Source organism: Eumetopias jubatus, unplaced genomic scaffold (genome assembly GCF_037043125.1).
Source record: "Eumetopias jubatus isolate StellerSeaLion01/CBP00866 unplaced genomic scaffold, mEumJub1_p1.0 scaffold_8, whole genome shotgun sequence".
NCBI classification, from domain to species: Eukaryota; Metazoa; Chordata; class Mammalia; order Carnivora; family Otariidae; genus Eumetopias; species Eumetopias jubatus.
Genome location: NW_028274814.1, coordinates 82,682,165 through 82,700,087, shown reverse-complemented (window position 1 = coordinate 82,700,087; position 17,923 = coordinate 82,682,165). Strand labels below are relative to the sequence as shown.

Here is a 17,923-nt window from a genome sequence, read left to right as displayed (position 1 = left end):
AATGTACGCTCTGGGGAAAGAGCTGAATAGGACATGGGGGTTCCTGCCCTTGAAGGACTTGGGGTTAGGGAGAGAGGCTGGGCTGTCAGTAGCAGCGGGACAAGTACTGCCTTCAGGGCTTAAATATGGTATGTGGGGGGGGGGCTTAGAAGAACAGCAGGGAAGGCTTCACAGAGGAGGCCCCAGTTGAACTGGGTTTTGAGGGATGAGCTGGAATTTTCCCAGTTCATGAGGTGGTGGGAAGAAAGGTAATCTGTTAGCAGGAACCCCATGGGCAAAACCATGTTGCTAAGAAAGGGCAAGGGGAATTCAGGAAACTGCCAGGGATTTTGTGTGGCTGGATTCCAGGGGGCTTGAGGGAGACAAAAATCCTGATCCAGAAGAAGTTAAGCAACGATATCTCAGGGTTAGCTTGTTGGACAGCAAGAGGGGCGCAGAACAGGGTCTTGCTCAGGACCAAATGAATGACAAGGACAGGGTAGGACAGGGGACATTGAGAAGAGTGGTCTGGGCTCTCATTTTCTCCCTACTTGCTGCTATATGGCCCTGGGAAACTTATTTAACTGATCCGGGGCCTCAGTTGCCTCATCTATAAAATGGGGTTAGTGATGCATCATTTACCTGAAGACAGGTAAGACAAAACGGTGTGGATTCTGTTTTTTTTTTTTTTTTAAGATTTTGTTTATTTATTTGAGAGAGAGAGAATGAGAGATAGAGAGCACGAGAGAGAAGAGGGTCAGAGGGAGAAGCAGACACCCTGCTGAGCAGGGAGCCCGATGTGGGGCTCAATCCCAGGACCCCGGGATCATGACCTGAGCCGAAGGCAGGCGCTTAACGACTGAGCCACCCAGGTGCCCAAAACAGTGTGGATTCTTGAGGATGCCTTCCAGTATTGAGAACTGGAGTTTTATGACCCTCTGAACTGTATGACCAAGGAAGTCTTCATGGAGGAGGAGGGCTTGGTGCCTGCCCTTAAAGAATGGCTAATGCTGAACTAAACAGAGAAGGGTAGGGAAGGCTGGGGGCAACGTGGGGGCAAGGTCAGAGGGAGGACAGTGATGGTCATGTCTGGAGGACAATGCATGGCTGGTGCATGGGGTTGAGATACTGGTTGCAGGGGAGGAGGAGGGAGAATGTGGCCCTTGGGGCAGGGAAGTGTCTTGGGCTGGCAGGAAGTGCATGACAAAGACTCACTGGCACTAGTGTGGGAACCCCACCCGCACTCCCACCCACCCTCTCTCTGCCCCCAACCCTCCTAGGGGCCAGACTGAGCTAGAGAGAGCCTGGACTTAGAGGGGCAAGGCCTGTGGGATGACTGGGAATCAAGACATGCAAATGAGATGCAGACAGCATGCAAATCAGCCACTCCCCCACTACACCCCTGCCTGAGGTCTGTTTTGTCTGGGGCTGAGCTAATGGGAGGGTGTGGGGGGAACAGAGGGTCCTTTCACCTTCCCTGCCTTCACCTTCCTGCTGGGGCTCCTCCTGCTGCATTGGCTAAGCCTGGCCAGACGTGGGGATATAGTCCTATACTGCTCTTTCGGTTCTGCAGGCCCAGGGGCTATCCCTGGAACGGGAGCCCTTGCCCCTCCTGTCCATCCCCGGAGGATTGGCCCAGTTCCTGTGGGAGCCTCCCCAAAGCCCCAGGAAGTGTCTGATCTCCCTGAGAGGGTGTGTGAAGGGCAGGTCAGAAAGATGGCCGGAGACGGAAGGGGCTGCTGGGATGGGACCATCGACGGGGCAACTGAAGGGTAGGGGACAGGGCAAGGAGAGGCCTGAAGAGAATAAAAATTCCCAGGAAATGGATACTCATGGACCCAGTGAACACAAAGCCCCAGAGATCCTGAGAGGCACATTCCAGCAGAGACCCTGACTGACAGAGACAGACAGACAGAGCCCTTCTCATGTGTCCAGCCTGAGACACCAGCGCCTCTGTCAGTTTCCTCTTGCCTGTCTGCCTGTCCCTGGCTGACGGTCCCTTTGTCTGTCTAGCTCTTTGTTTGTTTGTCTCTTTGTTTGCCTGTCTCTCTCCCGGCTTCTCCTTCCCAGCCCCTTCTGCTCTCTGTCTGTTGGTCCAGACCTCTCTGTCTGTCATTGCCTTCTGCCTTGTCCATCTCTCCAGGGAGAGAAAACTGCTCACTGGGATCATGGGACCCCTGGGTCCTGGCCTCCTGGTCTTGGACAGGTTCTTACTTTTCCTCCTGCAGAATTTGGGTCTCAATTCCCTCCTTTCTGGGGTGGCCCCATCTTCTGCCTCCTATCATATATATAAGAATCAGGAGTGTGGGTGTGTGGCCATATTTATGATTGCTCAGGCATTGGAACAAAGGGTTTAATTCATTTGAGAGGCAATACTGCTTTTCAACCTTCTAAGGACAAAGCAAGAAGAAAATGATGACTGCAGCATGAGGCACAATGGTTAGATATTCAGAGGGACTTCCCAAAAGGGAGGTGTGGGAAACATTAGAACAGGTCGGCTAAAAGATTTAGCAATCACCTTCATAATCTACGGAAGAGCCCCGTGGAAGTGGGGGAGATGGGCAACATGACCTTCCCGGTCCGGTCCGTGTGGTCTAAGAGAACGTCTTTTAATGTTGTAAGGTGGGACAGGCTTGCATGAGGAGTCTCCTACCAATCTTTGCCACCACCTACCCTCCACTTACCCGAGGTCCCCACCTGCATCACCTCCCAGGTGGCTGGGGAGAGGGCCCCAAGGGAAAGGGGTGTGGAGGAAAGTCCTATCTATTTCCCCGCCTCCACCCTATTTCCCACCATCTTCCCAAGCTCAGGACCACCCCCCCCAATCCATGAGAGATGGCTGCTGGGGACGGAGTGATGTATGTAATGCAGATAAAATGTCAGCAATTCTAAATGGGTCCGGAGATGCAGCCGTGGGGGGGCGGGGAGGGAGAGAGGGCGGAGCAGGGGGGAGAGAGGAAGGGAAAATGAGATGTGGGTCCTCACCGGGGATGGCAGCAGGGGCAGACACCCCCTCCCCCCAGCAAAGGCCAGCAGAGGGGTGGGCCTGGGCAGCAGGAACCCAAATGAGATTTTGAAGAGGGAGCTGGAGGGTGGGGGGTGGAGGCGAGGAGGAGGCGGGTGGGGGCAGCCGGGCCGGAGCTGCTGATGTATAGCGGTTTCATAACTTCCTCAGTATTAAAGGCAGGTTCATGGGGAGGGCAGCGCCATTAATCACCAGGCTGAATGGGGCTGGGATTTGCTGAGAGACGCGCTTGCTGTCTGCTGCGCCCGCCTGGCTCAGGGCGGGAGGGGGCAGGCAGGGATGCCCCTCCTGAACTAAGGGGTAAGACCCCAGGAATCTATTCTGGGTATGGGGCAAGTGGGTCCTTGCCGGTCGGGAGGGAGCTGGGAGGGGGCACGGGGGACCTTGGCAGGAAGAAGGAAAGGGACGAGGAGGGTTGTGGCAGGCACTAGGGGAGGTGGAGTAGGGGCTGGGGGGAATGATGGGGGTCAGAGGCTGAGGGGTACTCTGGGGGAGAAAAACTGGGGAGGGAGGATTGTGCATTTGAACATGAAACTGATCACATGTAAATATAATGCAAATAGCATGCAAATGAGCACAGGATTTCTCTGGGTCCACAGCTCAGGCATTCTATTTCTTGGACTGAGAATTGGGGCCAATTTGCATCCAGTTGCATGCCCAGTGCCTTGTTTCTTTATTATTAATATTTTCAGAGGGAGAACTCAAGGTCTCACTTGTTAAGGGGGGGTGAGGAAGCCAAGGTGAGGCTGGTCCTCTGGGCTCTAGGCGGAAGGGTGGGGCCACCCCCAGGAAAGATAACATCAGGAAAAATGAAAGGCCTAGTGACTGTGAGGGAGCTGAGTGGTTAGACTCCTTCGCTGTGCCTGAATTGGTGGGGGTCAGAGAGGCAGAGGCTCAGTCATGATACAGAAGGATGGAGAGAGACAGATCTCCATAGCTCTGGAGACAGGCTCGGAGCAGATAAGAGGAGGATGCGTCACATGTCCTTCCAGGTAGGCTTTGTCATCCTCTCTTCCAGGTGAGGAATGAAATGATCAGCCCGAGATTCCAAGGGGTTAATGATCTTCCTAAGGTTGGACCACTGGTAACTGCCAAACCCCCAATTCCAAATTACCTCAAAAGTTGAGTGCTCCTTTCAACCCATGGTAGGAACATCTCTGAATGAGATAAACAAAAAAAGAGCAGATATTAATGTTTTCAGCAGATATTAATTGAGCCCAGGAGAGAGGAGACTGAATACTCACCTCTCAAAACAATCTAGCAGGGGCCGTAAGGCATTTTAGCAATAGGTGAACCGCTTATCAGTTGGTGACAAGGGTCCTCAGGGAGGTGCAAACAATGGGAAGATCAGAGAATGCTTCCAAGGGGAGTTGGCTTTCGACTTGAGCCTCGGGGAGTGAGTAGAGTGTATTCAGTGGCAGCATGTTCCGGCCAAAGGGGACAAGATGGGCACAAAGGCAGGAGAGGATGAGTCAGTGGAGCTTTCCAGTGCGTCGTAGGATGGAGTGTGTGGAGAGGTGACACTCCTCAGGCTGAGGTGACAATGGGGGATCAGGGTATGAGAGGGCGGGGAGGCCAGACCAGGCGTGTAAATATCACCTGGAGGCCAGCCAGGAGTAGAGAGTAGGGTAAATCACTCATTCCATCATTGATTCAGTCAACAGACATTCCTTGTACACCAGACACGGGCCAGGGCTGCCCTGGTAGCTCAGGAGGCAAAGCCCAGGATGTGCTACCTCTTTCAGGAAGTTCAGTCAGCAGCTGTGTCCTCATCAGTACATGGGGACATGGAGTCTGGCCCTCACAGTGCTACTCCGAGGAGCAGACGGGAGAGCCCCCAGAAAATACTTCAGTGGTGTCTGGTGGAGGAGGAGAACTCAGTCAAGGTTCATTGTTGTCATCATCCTTATCACTACTCTGAAAGGTGTGAAATGGAAGACAGAGGCAGAGAGAGCGGTCAGCCATCCAGTGCAAACCTGGGGAGAGAGGGAACTGGGCAGCATGGGTGGAAGGAGGGGACAGGCTCAAAAGGGCTGTGGGGACAAGAGAAGGCAAGTGACAGAGCCAGAGACAAGGGCAGGGAAAGCGTGGTCTGGGAGCACTGCAGCGGGAGAAGCGAGGACGGAAGACTCATCCTTGGTCAGGTCCCTGCTCTGTTGTTGGTGCGCTGGGGGTGCAGGGCAGGGCAGGGCCTGGATGGTGGGTAGGCTGGAAGCTGGTATCTTGGGTCCCCTTCCCACTGGGCTATGTGGCCCTTCTTCCAGATTCCTCTTGACTCCTCTTCTCAGTTGTTTAATTTGGCTCCACCTGTGGGAGAGGCTCCTCCCACTCGGCCACAAGTCCTGCTGCAGGACTTGGGGATCAGTCGAGTCCCCTTGGCTGGCTGTCCGCCTGATGTCTGTGTGGTCTCCTCAGGATAATTGCTCTGGACAACTCGAACACCACTCAGACGGATTGTCCAGCCTCCTGGCCCCGACATCTCCCACCACTGCATCAAGCCAAATTACTCAGCACCCCCCAGCCCGGGGCTCTGGTGAAATCTGATTAGTGAAGAGAGAGCCGCGCGGCGCTGACAGCTCTGCCGATAATTGCTTCCCAAGTAAGCGATGCAAATCCGCCCATCTAGCCTGTCCTGCCCCTCTCCTGGGGACCCAGGAGTCCAGGCCCCAGGACAGGGAGAACACCTGAGTTGGAGAGATGTGGAAGCGGTCACCCGCCTTCAGTTAAGTGGCCATCAATCCATAAAGCTGGTCTGTGCTGCCTTGGGGCTGAGACGGGGGGGGGGGGGGGGGGCGGGGGGAGGTGGTGAGGCTGAACAGAGACCCCACTGGTTCTGCCTTTCTCTCTTATCTGAGAGGCTGTCATGCTGCCCCTCAACTTGCCTCTTGGAGAAGTATCCTCTGTACCTATTTGCCAGTGAGGTAGAAGAAGGCAGAGATACAGAAGACACAGGGACAGGGACATGGCTGAACCTGTTAAGACACCGATGGATGTACCCACAGCTTCCTTGGTTCTCCAGTTCCAGGAGGGAGGTGGGAGCCGGACTTGTGGGACCTGCAGATAGCTTTCTCCCTCTGTGAGTCACCTCCCCACCGGGCTGGGGAAAAACATTGAGGGTTAAGGCCCTCACAGAGCTGGGATTGGGCTTCGATTCTTTGGAGGACTGGGAAGCCTGATCAAACCTTGAGACTTTTGTGCCTGTACCAAGGAGGACATGTTATGGGATACAGTGGCCCTTGCTCGCCCCACATATCAGGGACCTCTCTCCACTTCCCTAAATCAGGGTCCTTTTAAGGGCCTGTTAATACCTCTTTCTTGTGCTTTTCCATCCTACATCTTTACCTCAAGTTCTTTCTTTCTCTGACCCTCTCATCCAACTTCCTGCTGATCTTGGAGACCTGAAACTTCCCTTGCAATCCTAAACTTCGGGCCCCTAGACCTGCGCATAAGGGTCACTGTCTTTGTGGAAATCTCCAGGGATGTGTTGCCCAGTCTTGTCCTCTGTGTTTGTGTGTCTGATATGGCTCTGTGGTCTGGATCTTGGGTTCTCAGACTAGCGTCTGCCTGAGACCCTGACACATGCTCATAATAACAATAACTAACCTTTATGGAGCACTATTCTGTGTGAGGCACTGTACTGAGCACCTATGTAACTAAGTCATTTAATTATCACAAAAGAAGAGATGGTTTACAGTGATTATCCCATTTTACAACTGAGCTAACTGAGGCACAGAGAAGTTAAGTAACGTGCCCAAGGTCACTGCTAGTAAGTGGCAAAGCTGGGATTCAAATCCAGGCGGTCCGAGTCCCAAGACCACACTTTAAAGGCCTCCGCTACACCACTTCTCCTCTCCAATGCTCTTTTAATGTTTACTGGGCTGAGAGGGAGAAAGTGCCCAGTGTGGTGGAGCTGGGGGATATGGCTACCCTGAAAGGCAAACACCAGAAGCCCTTTGGGGTTCCCTAGGGCAGAGGTGGCAGGAGCTACCAAGGGTCACGTCTGGTACTTGGGGAGAGGGAAACATAGCTCTCACCTTTTCCAATGCCCAATATCTACTGCAGCTAGACAACTCCCCTCTCTACGCTGGGAGCATGGAGGCAGGGGAAAGGCTAAAAGATCTGACTGAGAGCCGGTGAGCTGGGAGTCAGAGCTAGGATCACCAGAGGCCGATAGATGGCGCTCCTGGCCCAACACAGCTTCGGCAGCTCACAGAAACCAAAGGAAAACAAACCCTCAGGTAACCCCTTCCTGCCTGGGCTCTGGCCCCGGGAACAGCCTGGTGGGCAGCGGAGGGCCCTGACCTAGGCTTGGAGTGACCCAACTCTCTAGGCTCTGTTCAGGCCACAGGTCTGCTTCTGCTCCTACCCTATAAGTTCTATCCATAAATGACAGTCAGCCGGCCTTTGGAGCCTTCCCAGAGGGCCAGGAGGCTGGGACACTGGCAAGACAGGTTGGGAGGGCCCCAAACTAGCCCAAGTTTCATCTCTCAGGCTCTACCTCTTGAAAATCTATGGGTCTCTGTTTCTAACAACCCCCACTTCAGGATTTCTCACTTCCATCTTCCCTGAGAAGGACCCACCAGGTGGGGAGGAGTAGCATGGCCTAGACAGAGAAGGCTCCCAGACCCCACTGAGGTCAGCTATAGGGACTCACTGTGGGGTTGCCCAAGACTCAGTTTCTCCCTGTGTTGGGACCTCCTATCTCTGGGCTCCTGGGACAAATGGGCTTACAGGGACAGAAACAGTTCTTCCTGGAAGTTGACATTGGGAGTTAGGGTCCTGTGGATCTCTGCTTGCCTGCCACTCATTTCACTCATTACTTTCTTACCAGAAGCAGACTTGGAAAGTGAGGGGCTGCCATGATGATAAACAGGAAGTGGTGGGCAAGCAAGTGGCAGCGGGGTAGGATGGGCAGGAGGGTTGTCCAAGGGATGGTGAGGCTCCTAGAATTTTTAAGTAATAAGATGACAACAGTGTGTCCCTCCCCCCCGCTGCCAAATTTTTGTTTGGCAACATACAAATGCATAGATCTATGAAGACAGAGGAGCGTGAGGGGGCAGTCAGTTCTAGAAGGCTGGGATAGTCTTATTTCAGACATTCCAGAGAAAGAAGCAGAGGCATGGGGATAGATGTACCCAGAGGGAGACAGATACACAGAAACAGAGAAAAAGCCATACAAGAGAGTAGGGATGGGGGCATCTGGGTGGCTCAGTCAGTTAAGCCTCAGGCTCTTGATCTCAGCTCAGGCCTTGATTTCAGGGTCGTGAGTTCAAGGCCCGTGTTGGGCTCACACTGGGCATGGAGCCTACTTAAAAAACAAAACAAAACCCCCCAAAATAAGAGAGTAAGGATAGAGATACATTTACATAGGCAGGGAGAGGCAAAGACACAAAGAGGGAAAGAATCTGGCACAAACACAAGCTCAGGAAGTAACAGACTTTGTGAGGTGGATGATTAACTCTGTTTCCAAAGTCTGGCAAGGTAGGGGTGGTTTCTCACCTTTGGTGTCAGAGAGTTGCTGCTCACATTTCCCTAAGGCTCATGCTGCTTTTGTCTGTTGGTAGGAGAGCAGGGAAGGTTGGGAAGGGGGTAGCATCCTTGTTCTCTCACTTTTTCCTGTTCTAGGGTTTGCTGGTCTCCTTCTTTACCACCTGTAGGGAGACCTTGCTTCTTCCTGATCTCAGGCATGGCTGTGCTGAGGTGTGCAGGAGGTGGGAGGAATCCAGAAGGCAATTAGCCTTATGGAGTTTCCAGTTTATAGATACATATAAACTAACCTTACAGTTAGGACACAGAAATATACCGAGATGGAGGACAAGAACAAAATGAGGGGGTGCCTGGGTGGCTCAGTTGTTGGGCATCTGCCTTCGGCTCAGGTCATGGTCCCAGGACCCTGGGACAGAGCCCCGCATCCGGCTCCCTGCTCAGCGTGGAGCCTGCTTCTCCCTCTCCCTCTGCTGCTCCCCCTGCTTGTGCTCTCTCTCTCTCAAATAAATAAATAAAATCTTTTTTAAAAAAAGAACAAAAATAGGAGTGGGACAGCTCTGAACATTGTTTTGGGTTGGGGAGTTGGGAGGGAATGGACCATTAGGTGCAGCCATGGGATTAGGAATGTTCAGGGAAGTATTTGAGGGGAAGGATTGGGAAGGGTGGGAGATTATAGGGCTGGGTGGACTGCATGGCAGAGGAGGGAGAGAAGTCAAATGTGAAAGCCATGGAGACAAAGGCGTGGGCAATAATGGGAGATGGAAAAGTCTGAAAGCCATTACTAAAGAGTTGTTAGGAGATTCTAGAAGTGCCACTGTGGATGTTCTAGATACAGTCCTTGGACGGCTGCAAAGGAGGGGTCTCTTATCCTTGGGGCAGCAGGAGGACTAGAAATGGTCTTTTAGCCATTGTTAATACTCTCAGGTGAGTTTTGAGATTGGGGATGGTTGAAGTGCCTTGATTCGCAATCCTGTTCGGAAAAGCCTTGTCGATGAATTTTTGGAAGGGTGCTGCCCTTTAGAGCTAGACGCCAGGACTTCCGTGGTCCTTACTAAGCCTCGCCTCTTAAAGCTTTCTTGCTTTTCGCCTGGATGTAAGGGTTAAACTACAATCCCCAGAGTCACTTAGGGTTAATTTAACACGCCTTCCGGGGATTTGAGTATTTCCGGCGGAAGTTGCCGCGGCTACGCCAATCTCTTTCCCTAAATAAAGTAGACTACGACTCCCACTGTCCTCCGCGCCCGGGGGCGGGGAAGGGAACCGGAAACCGGATGGAGAGCTGAACCAGGTGAAGAAGTAGGAACCTGGGAACCTGGGGTCTTGAGGGGCAGGGTTGGGGCTGTCAGTGTTGTTGGGGCGGGGAGTAGGAATGTTTATGCTTTGGGGACCCTTGCTGTGTCTGGGGCTTGCGCCGGCAGAGGAAGAGTCGAGTCCACGGAGCCGGCCTGGGGAGCCTGCGGGGACATGGTTTTCCCGTTGGGCGGAGCCCGAGGGCGGACACGGAGATTTCTTACGGACCCTTAGCGGGCGGCCCTCTCAGAAGCAGGAGAAGGGATAAGTGGTGCTTTTGAGTCCATGTTCTACCACTACTACTGTTAGTTTAAGGATTTGTTGATTGTCCCTGTCGATTCCTGGAGTGCCTCCAAGGGATAGGGGAATGGATGGTGTCTTTGATTCCTTCTTCACTTCCAGGATTTAGTGTCAGAGAACCTAGATAGCCAGACTTATTGCTGGATCACCCTCCGCTTCCTTTGCACTTAGTATGACACTGTAATTTATAATGTATCTACGTTTCTTTCTTTTTTTAAAAATTTATTTGAGAGAGAGCACAAGCAGGGGGAGGGGCAGAGGGGGAGAGAAGCAGACTCCCCATTGAGCAGGGAGCCCCATGCGGGGCCGATCCCAGGACCCCAGGATCATGACCTGAGCCGAAGGCAGACGCTTAACCGACTGAGCCAGCCAGGCACCCCTGTATCTACGTTTCTTAAGTCTTTGGTTCTTGGTGGCTTTAGATAGGACTTTCAAGTTCCTCCTTTGGGTTTTCAAAGTGTATTGTTTAGGACATTAAAGCTCAAACCACGGTGTATTATAGTTGTTTATCTGTCCTCTCTCAGTAGTTTATGAGCCAGGCCTGCATTTTTTCATTTTGGATTTCTTCCTCACCCAGAGACGACCACAGTGCCTATCATGGAAGAGACTCAAATACTGAAAAAAATAAATGAGTTAACAGTTGATGGTAGGTTGGATGGAATTTGTGGTTTTCATTTCATAGAGAGGAGAGTTAAATGATTTGCTTAAGAGAAACTTAGAGATAAAACCAGGATTAGAAGTGGATTTAGTTGACACCCAGACTGTGTCTCTTGCTATCAGATTAGGTTTGAAACTGGAACGCTGCGAATAAAGCCTTGTCATTCTTTTTGTGTACCCTGCAGCCTTGCTGTCTTCAGCACAGGTCTCTAAAGATCAAAGGTAGGCTCAGCCTAAGACTTGAGAGAGATCCCAGAGCTGGAGCAGCCAGTCTACTAACATTGGCACTGCATGGGGACGTGCAAAGCAAGGGCCCCGGAGATAATTTGAGTTCTCCACAGCTCCCTTCTTGGCTTTTGTTTCAGCCCAGTTGGCCCTGGTTAGCCATCTGGACAAAGCAGTAAAAGACTTCTGAGATCAGTCTGGAGAAGGGTTTCCTAAGTTTGGCCCTGACTTTTTTTCTCTCCCACTTGCCCCAGGCTAGGATCCGAGAACAGGTTGATGGATCAAGCTGTTTTGTCAACCCTGAGGTCCCATGAGGGAGAAGAACCCTGGCCCTTGCCCCATGGGAGGCCCAGACATGGTGGAAACACACCCAGAGCCTGGCAAACCCTCAGAAACAATTGGAGTGCAAAGTGGGCAGCTGAGCCTTGAGTGAGCTCTGGCTGTAGAAATGGAGAAGAGTCCATCGGGAAAGACTCTTTGGTAGAAGGTCGTTTTAAAGAGGATTGAGAAAGGTAGGATGGACAGAGTCGAGTGGGTGTTTGTTGACTACCTAATAAAAGCTAGGACCTTAAAGATACAGAGGGAAGTTGAACAGGACCTGGCTTCTGATCTGCTCAAGTCTAGGTAGGGAGGCAAGGTGTGAATTGGGGAAGAAGCCACTAACCATGGTGACATGCAGCAGTTTGAGCCTTCATCAACCATTGGAATCACCTGAGGAATCTTGTTTAAAATACAGATTCCCAGGTCTCACACCAGACCTACTCCTGTGTGGGGTGGGGCTGGGAAGTTACTGCATGGCTACAGTGTCCTAAGGAGGGCAGGCTTTACCAGTGGGCTCGTTGGAGCTGCATCTTGAAGGATGGGTATGATTTGGGTGTGTGGAGAGGCAGAGGAGTCACAGTCTTGGTTGACTTAAGGAGTGTATTTGGTTGGGTTTGAAGAAATGGCATGTGCAAAGTTTTGGGAGTTGGGGTAGGAAAGGCATTTTTGAAAGAGTGAGTGGAATGGTCAGACTGGAACACTGGGTTTGCATGCGAATTGTGAGAAGGAAGATTAGAAGGAATGGTCTTTGTAGGCTACAGAACCTGCTGGAGTGCTCCCTCCGCCTCCTCCCAGCTTCTTCCCTCTTTTCTACTTTTCCACTTCTTCCTTGCCTCCCAACCCCCACTTACCTGCAACATCTCATTCCATCCTTTATATTGCTATTATTGAGTGGATATTATTTTTCCTAGTATTTGGATGAGAAAACCTGAGGCTCTGGCCATGGTTACATAGCGTGTAAGGGTCTGTTCTGAGTCCAGTAATCATCCTGCTGACCACTGAGGATTCTTGAATGTGGGCAAGAAGCTGGCCTGGGCTTGGGGGGGTTGTTGGATTAGCAGGGTGGCTGACTGAACCGTTTCAGGCAAGATGAGTTGGGTGGTTGAGAGCATAGCCTTGAGTCACATAGTTTGGGTTCAAATCCCAGCTTCATTACTTGCTAACTGCATGACCCTGGGCAAGTTGCTTGATCTTACTGAGCCTCAGTCTTCTCACCTGTAACATGGGAGCAATAACACTCACCTCATGGGGTTGTTATGAGGATCAATGAGGTGTACCTGGCACAGAGCAATTGCTCACCACCTGGAAGCAATTGTGATTAGCCTTCTGTAATTAGTCTCTGGGCCGTGGCTGTGCACCTGCATCTCATTCTTCAGCACATCGGTTTCCAGGACACAGCCCGTCCTGGCTGAGCTTGTTTTATTAAGGATGACATTAGAGGTGCTGAAAGTTTGCCACCGGTAAATATATATTGAAAACCTCCCGTGTGCTTGGCATGGCCTAGGAACTAGTGACTCAGGGCTTAAGCCTGGTGGAAAGGAGGTTTGGAGTGGGAGATGAAGGGTTATTCTCACCAGGTGACATAGGAAGAGGAGGGATACTTGAAGCGGGCAGTGGAAGGGCCCTTCACCACCAAGAACTGAGATGAGCTCAGGCAAACCGAGAGGGTAGGGGATGGCTGATGGTCTCTTCTGAGCCCTGGAAAGGCTAGCCATGGCCAGCCTGGATCCCTCTCACTCTACGGCTGAAGGCTGATGGGGCCTCTGTCCTCTTTTCCAGGTGGCAGCGACGTGGCTGTGCCCCAGGCTTATCCACTGGGGCCCCTCCATGAGCCTGCCAGTGCCCTGATGGAGCCCCAGCCTTGCCCTCGAAGCGTGGCTGAGGGCTTCCTGGAGGAGGAGCTGCGGCTCAATGCTGAACTGAACCAGCTGCAGTTCTCAGAGCCTGTGGGCATCATCTACAATCCTGTGGAGTATGCGTGGGAGCCCCACCGCAGCTATGTGACCCGCTACTGCCAAGGCCCCAAGGAAGTGCTCTTCCTGGGCATGAACCCCGGGCCCTTTGGCATGGCCCAGACTGGGGTAAAGGGTTTGGCTTCCCCTGGTGGGTGGAGTGGGAGGCTCCAAGGTGGATGTTTGGCTGTGTTGCAGTGGGGGAGGAGCGTGTGCCTGGCTGTGGACCCCTGTGGGTACGGGCCCCCTCATCCCCTCCCAGTACACATGCTGGCTCCTGTGGTCTCAGACATTCTCCTGGCCTCACAGCCCAGCGTTAACCAAGCACATTAATGGTAGTTCCGTTTCCCCTGTGAGCTTGTCCACTAATTGCCTCTGCGAGCCCTTCCTTCCGCCCGCCCCATCCTTACCTTACCGGATCTCCTCTTTCCCTAGAGTGTGGTTGGGGTCGGGAGAGGGACCAGGAATACCGGCTCCTCAGGGGAGACTGGCTGACGGGTGGGTATGGAAGAGATGCAGGGCTTTCAGCTGACCTGCTTCTGTGTCTTAGCTGAGGAGAGGCTCAAAACAGAGCTGGCTCTGGGGCCTGCCTGCTTTCCTTTCAGATGTTGGGATGAGTGAATGCCCCTCAGTGGGGGTGCTTGGCAGATGGGGGAGGGGAAGAGGCTTCAGGGCAGGCGGCTCAATCGCTTTTATTGACCCCGACTGGGGGATGAAAGGTGATCAATGATGATCAATGGAAATGACAGCCTGAGGCTCCGGGCTGAGAGGGCACCCAGAGAGCACTGGTCAGTCCTGTCTTTGTGCTTCCTCTAACCCTGGCTGTCTTTCTGTCTCAGACTGTCTGTCTGCCCCCATTACTACCCATCACATCCTGTGGAGGGCCAGATACTCCCATATGCTCTCTCTATGTGCTTCCAAAGGCAAGTGGGGATAGAAGCAAACAGATTCTTCTGCACCACAGTCCACAGTGAAAAACTGGAGAAAGATGGGCAGGATCAAACCATAGGGCCAGATTCCTCATCTCAGGCCTTTGGGCGAAGGGGGTGGGGGTAGTGGTGGGGTGTCCAGGCTGGATCCTCATGGAGGGTATTAGAGGGTGCAGCTGGTGCAGAACCCAGGTGTCAGATCTCCAGACTGAAACCCTCCTGTCTCTCTCCCTCCCGGCAGGTGCCCTTTGGGGAAGTGAGCATAGTCCGGGACTGGTTGGGCATTGGGGGACCTGTGTTGACCCCACCCCAAGAGCACCCGAAGCGACCAGTGCTGGGACTGGAGTGCCCTCAGTCAGAGGTGAGTGGTGCCCGGTTCTGGGGCTTTTTCCGGAACCTCTGTGGACAGCCCGAGGACTTCTTCCGTCACTGTTTTGTCCACAATCTGTGTCCTTTGCTCTTCTTGGCTCCCAGTGGGCGCAACCTCACTCCCACCGAGCTACCTGCCAGGCAGCGAGAACAGCTTCTTAGGGCCTGTGACGCGGCCCTCTGCAGGCAGGTGCAGCTGCTCGGAGTGCGGCTGGTGGTGGGAGTGGGGCGCCTGGCGGAGCAGCGGGCCCGGCGGGCTCTGGCAGGCCTGACGCCTGAGGTCCAGGTGGAGGGGCTCCTGCACCCCTCACCTCGGAGCCCACAGGCCAACAGGGGCTGGGAGGCAGCGGCCAAGGAGAGACTGAATGAGCTGGGGCTGCTGCCGCTGCTAACAAAATGAGGGCCCCTGTGGCCTGGCACAGGACATGTTCAAGGCCCCCAAGTCATTCCGGGGCAAGCAGAGGACTATACGCCCCCTGGCCTGGAGCCACAGGGTCCTTCGGGGCTCCCTGGTTGCTGGGACCTGCCGTGGCAGGTCTGACACTACTCCCGCTTGCTGCATTTTTCACCTTCCTTTGAGCACTGCCCCTGCTCCTGTGGTAGCTAACTCCACAGAGACGTGGCGTCTGCAAACTGCGCTACCTCACTGTTGGCGCCGGAGCCTCTGCTCAGTTGAGAGGGGCCCAAACTGTGACTTCTGGGGCCGTATTTGCTGTGTGAGAGGAAAGATCCTGCCAGGATCCCCAGCCATCCTCCTAGAACAGCTTCCTTCAAGCTGAGCCTTTTCCTCACAGGGACCAGGACAAAGCGAGGGATGTGGATGTTAAGAGTGAACTTCTTATGGGAGACTGAGGCTGGATCAGAGAAAGAATTCAGTGTGGCAGAGTGGGGAAGACCAGAAGACCTGGCTTTCTTCATCTCCGCTTGAGACTTCATGGCTTTGTGAACATTATGACTTTGGACAAATTTGATGAACCTCTCCAAGCCTCAGGATCCTCATCTGTAAAACGGGGATCCCTACCTCATGGGGTTGGTGTGGGGATTAAGTGAGATAACGCTTGAAAGTGCCTTGTGTCATGCCTGGCAGGTGGGTGCTCCTTATACTTCTTGCTTTTTTGCCTCTTGATTGGGGCATCACTGTGCCACACTACAGAGGGAGCGCCACCACTCCCAGGACCTTGCTGGGTGAGGGGCAGATCCTTGCCCTGCCAGAGGTGGACCAATAATTTTATGAAAAATGCAGCCCTGTGATTTTTCAGTCCAAGCATTAAAAACTCCTAACCTGGGGTGTATAGGTGGCTCGGTCGCTTAAGCGCGCCTGCCTTTGGCGCAGGTCATGATCTCTCAGGTTCCCCACTCAGCGGGGAGTCTGCTGCTCCCTCTCCGTTTCCCTCGTCCCCTCCCCCCACTCGTGCCCTGTCTGTCAAATAAATAAATAAAATCTTTAAAAGGAAAAAAAACTCCTAAACCCTTTTGTGTGGGTCCTTTTTTCCCTCCTGCATGTCAGGGATGGAAGGGGTAGTTTAGATTTTTCCCTTCTCTTACCTCTTCACTGTTGCAAAGGGTTCTCCTGAGTATCTGGGGAGATGATGTAAACAGACCTCTAATTGTCTTACCGTAGCTTAAGGGTCTCAGTCAGGGGTGTGTCTGCTACTCAGGGCCCTGTGGGGAGCAGCGGATGGGTGGATGGGAGCACGCTATCTCCACCTAGCTCATTTCTTGTGTCTGCTGGATGACTGGTTGGTGTGCCCCTTTAATAGGGCTGGGAAAGTGAATCAAGTTGGGAATAGAGTGGGTCTTGAGACCATCTTAATGAGGAACACGTGGTTGGATTCTATCTCCTGGGACAGGTCATCTCCATCTTTCAAAATTAAGATTTTTAGTATAGGGGAGCCTGGCTGGCTCAGAGGAGCGTGAGACTTGATATCGGGGTTGTGAGTTGGAGCCCCATGTTGGGTGTAGAGATTACTAAAAAACATATGTAAGATAAACTTAAAAAAAAAAAAGTTTTTTTAGTGTAAGTGTCCCCCATTTGTATAATAAAGAATTTGACTGGCTTTTGTCATTGGTTCTTGGGAGGGAAGTGTCTAAATCCTTGGAATTTCCCAAGTGATAGGAGTGTCTTTGTTATTCACGGAGGGCCACACACCTCTGAGTTTATGCTGAAATTGACTCTGGACCAGGGCTACGCCAGAAAGGCCTACCATTTGATTAGAGGGTTGGGGCTATGAGCCAGGTGATACCAGCCTGAACTGAGGGTGGGTGTGGGGGCTGGAGATTGAATTCAGCCATGTGGTCAGGGATTTCAATCGATAATACCTATGTAATGAAACCCTAATGAGAACTCTGGACACAGACTTTGGCGGGCCTCCTGGGTGGTGAATGCATGGGTGCAACAGCCGGGCGCTGTGTCCCGTTTCTGCGGGGAAAGTACCTAGCGCTGGGTTTGGAAACCCTCTTGGACCTTGCCTCTTGTATCTCTGTTTGGCTGGGCCTGATTTTTATCCTGTATAATAAAACTGTGGTTCTAAGGAAGTGCTTTCCTGAGTTCTGTCAGTCATTCTAGTGAATTATCAAATCTGAGGGGGCCATGGGAACCCCTGAATTTGTAGCCAGTTAGAAGTATAGGTGGCCTGGGGACCCCTGAACTTGGAGCTGGCATCTGAAGCGAGGGCGGTCTTGTTGGGGATGGTGCCCTTAAACCCATGGAGAGTGTGCTGACTGGGGAGTTAGCATTGGAATGGCATTGCAACTTTGCACACACACACCCCCTGCCTCCGCCGCGCCACACACACACACCTTAGACTCCTTTCCTCCATGTTGTGGGGCCCTAGATGAGACACTGGGATAAGTGCACAGAGAGGGAAGTCACTGTGCCCCTCTGCATTTAGCTGAGGTAGAGAAGGCTCTCCGGGGAGGTGGCATTTCAGGCGGCCTTAGAGACTGGGAGTTCTGGAGAACATCATTATGTTCAAGGGGTGGCAAGTGGATGAGCACTGACTTTGCCCGCTTGGGAGGAAAAGCTAGAGAGGTAAGTTGGAGCCATCTTGTGAAGGATCTTGAATGCCAGACTAATCTTTGAGCATTTGAAGTCCAGTGGGGAAAGTGAGATGCACAGAACACACACACTTAAAACACCCAACAGATGGGGCTGAAGGGGGAGGCCCTATAGGAGGCAGGGTAGGTGCAATGGGGTCAAGAAGGGAACGGGGAGGTGATTATAGGGAAGGTGTCCTGGTGGGACAGCACAGTCTAGGTGAAAGCCTAGAATTGGGGGCGAGACTCTTGAGCTGGGGAGGGTCGGGCAGTGCACAGGGGCACTAGAATGGTAGTGACCAGGATGGTGGCTGGAAGACTTAGGTGCCAGCAGAGTCACTGCTGGATCTGGC

The 17,923-nt window shown here is 52.8% G+C and overlaps 1 protein-coding gene across 7 annotated transcripts; it reads left to right on the top strand.

Moving 5' to 3' along the window:
* The first annotated feature begins 3,212 nt into the window (after positions 1-3,212).
* On the top strand, positions 3,213-16,410 carry SMUG1 (single-strand-selective monofunctional uracil-DNA glycosylase 1). 7 transcript variants are annotated; one of them, XM_088026125.1, is made up of 4 exons: positions 3,213-3,304; positions 5,420-5,603; positions 13,064-13,365; positions 14,407-16,410. In XM_088026125.1, the coding sequence occupies exons 3-4, from the start codon at positions 13,132-13,134 to the stop codon at positions 14,932-14,934; spliced, it is 762 nt and encodes a 253-aa protein (XP_087882251.1). In that variant the 5' UTR covers positions 3,213-3,304; positions 5,420-5,603; positions 13,064-13,131; the 3' UTR covers positions 14,935-16,410. The 7 variants fall into 7 exon arrangements, with proteins under 7 accessions (XP_087882251.1, XP_027981507.1, XP_027981508.1 ...); XM_028125706.2 differs by lacking the exons at positions 3,213-3,304; positions 5,420-5,603 and adding exons at positions 9,231-9,779; positions 11,218-11,475; XM_028125704.2 differs by lacking the exons at positions 3,213-3,304; positions 5,420-5,603 and adding exons at positions 9,864-10,727; positions 11,218-11,475.
* The last annotated feature ends 1,513 nt before the right edge of the window (positions 16,411-17,923 follow it).

What these genes read in the sequence shown, in the direction of transcription:
- SMUG1 (XM_028125703.2), top strand. Translation starts at nt 10,679, where the DNA reads ATGGAAGAGACTCAAATACTGAAAAAAATAAATGAGTTAACAGTTGAT. An exon ending in AAATGAGTTAACAGTTGATG is followed by an intron (nt 10,728 to 13,063) that starts GTAGGTTGGATG and finishes CCTCTTTTCCAG; the next exon opens with GTGGCAGCGACGTGGCTGTG. An exon ending in TTGGCATGGCCCAGACTGGG is followed by an intron (nt 13,366 to 14,406) that starts GTAAAGGGTTTG and finishes CCCTCCCGGCAG; the next exon opens with GTGCCCTTTGGGGAAGTGAG.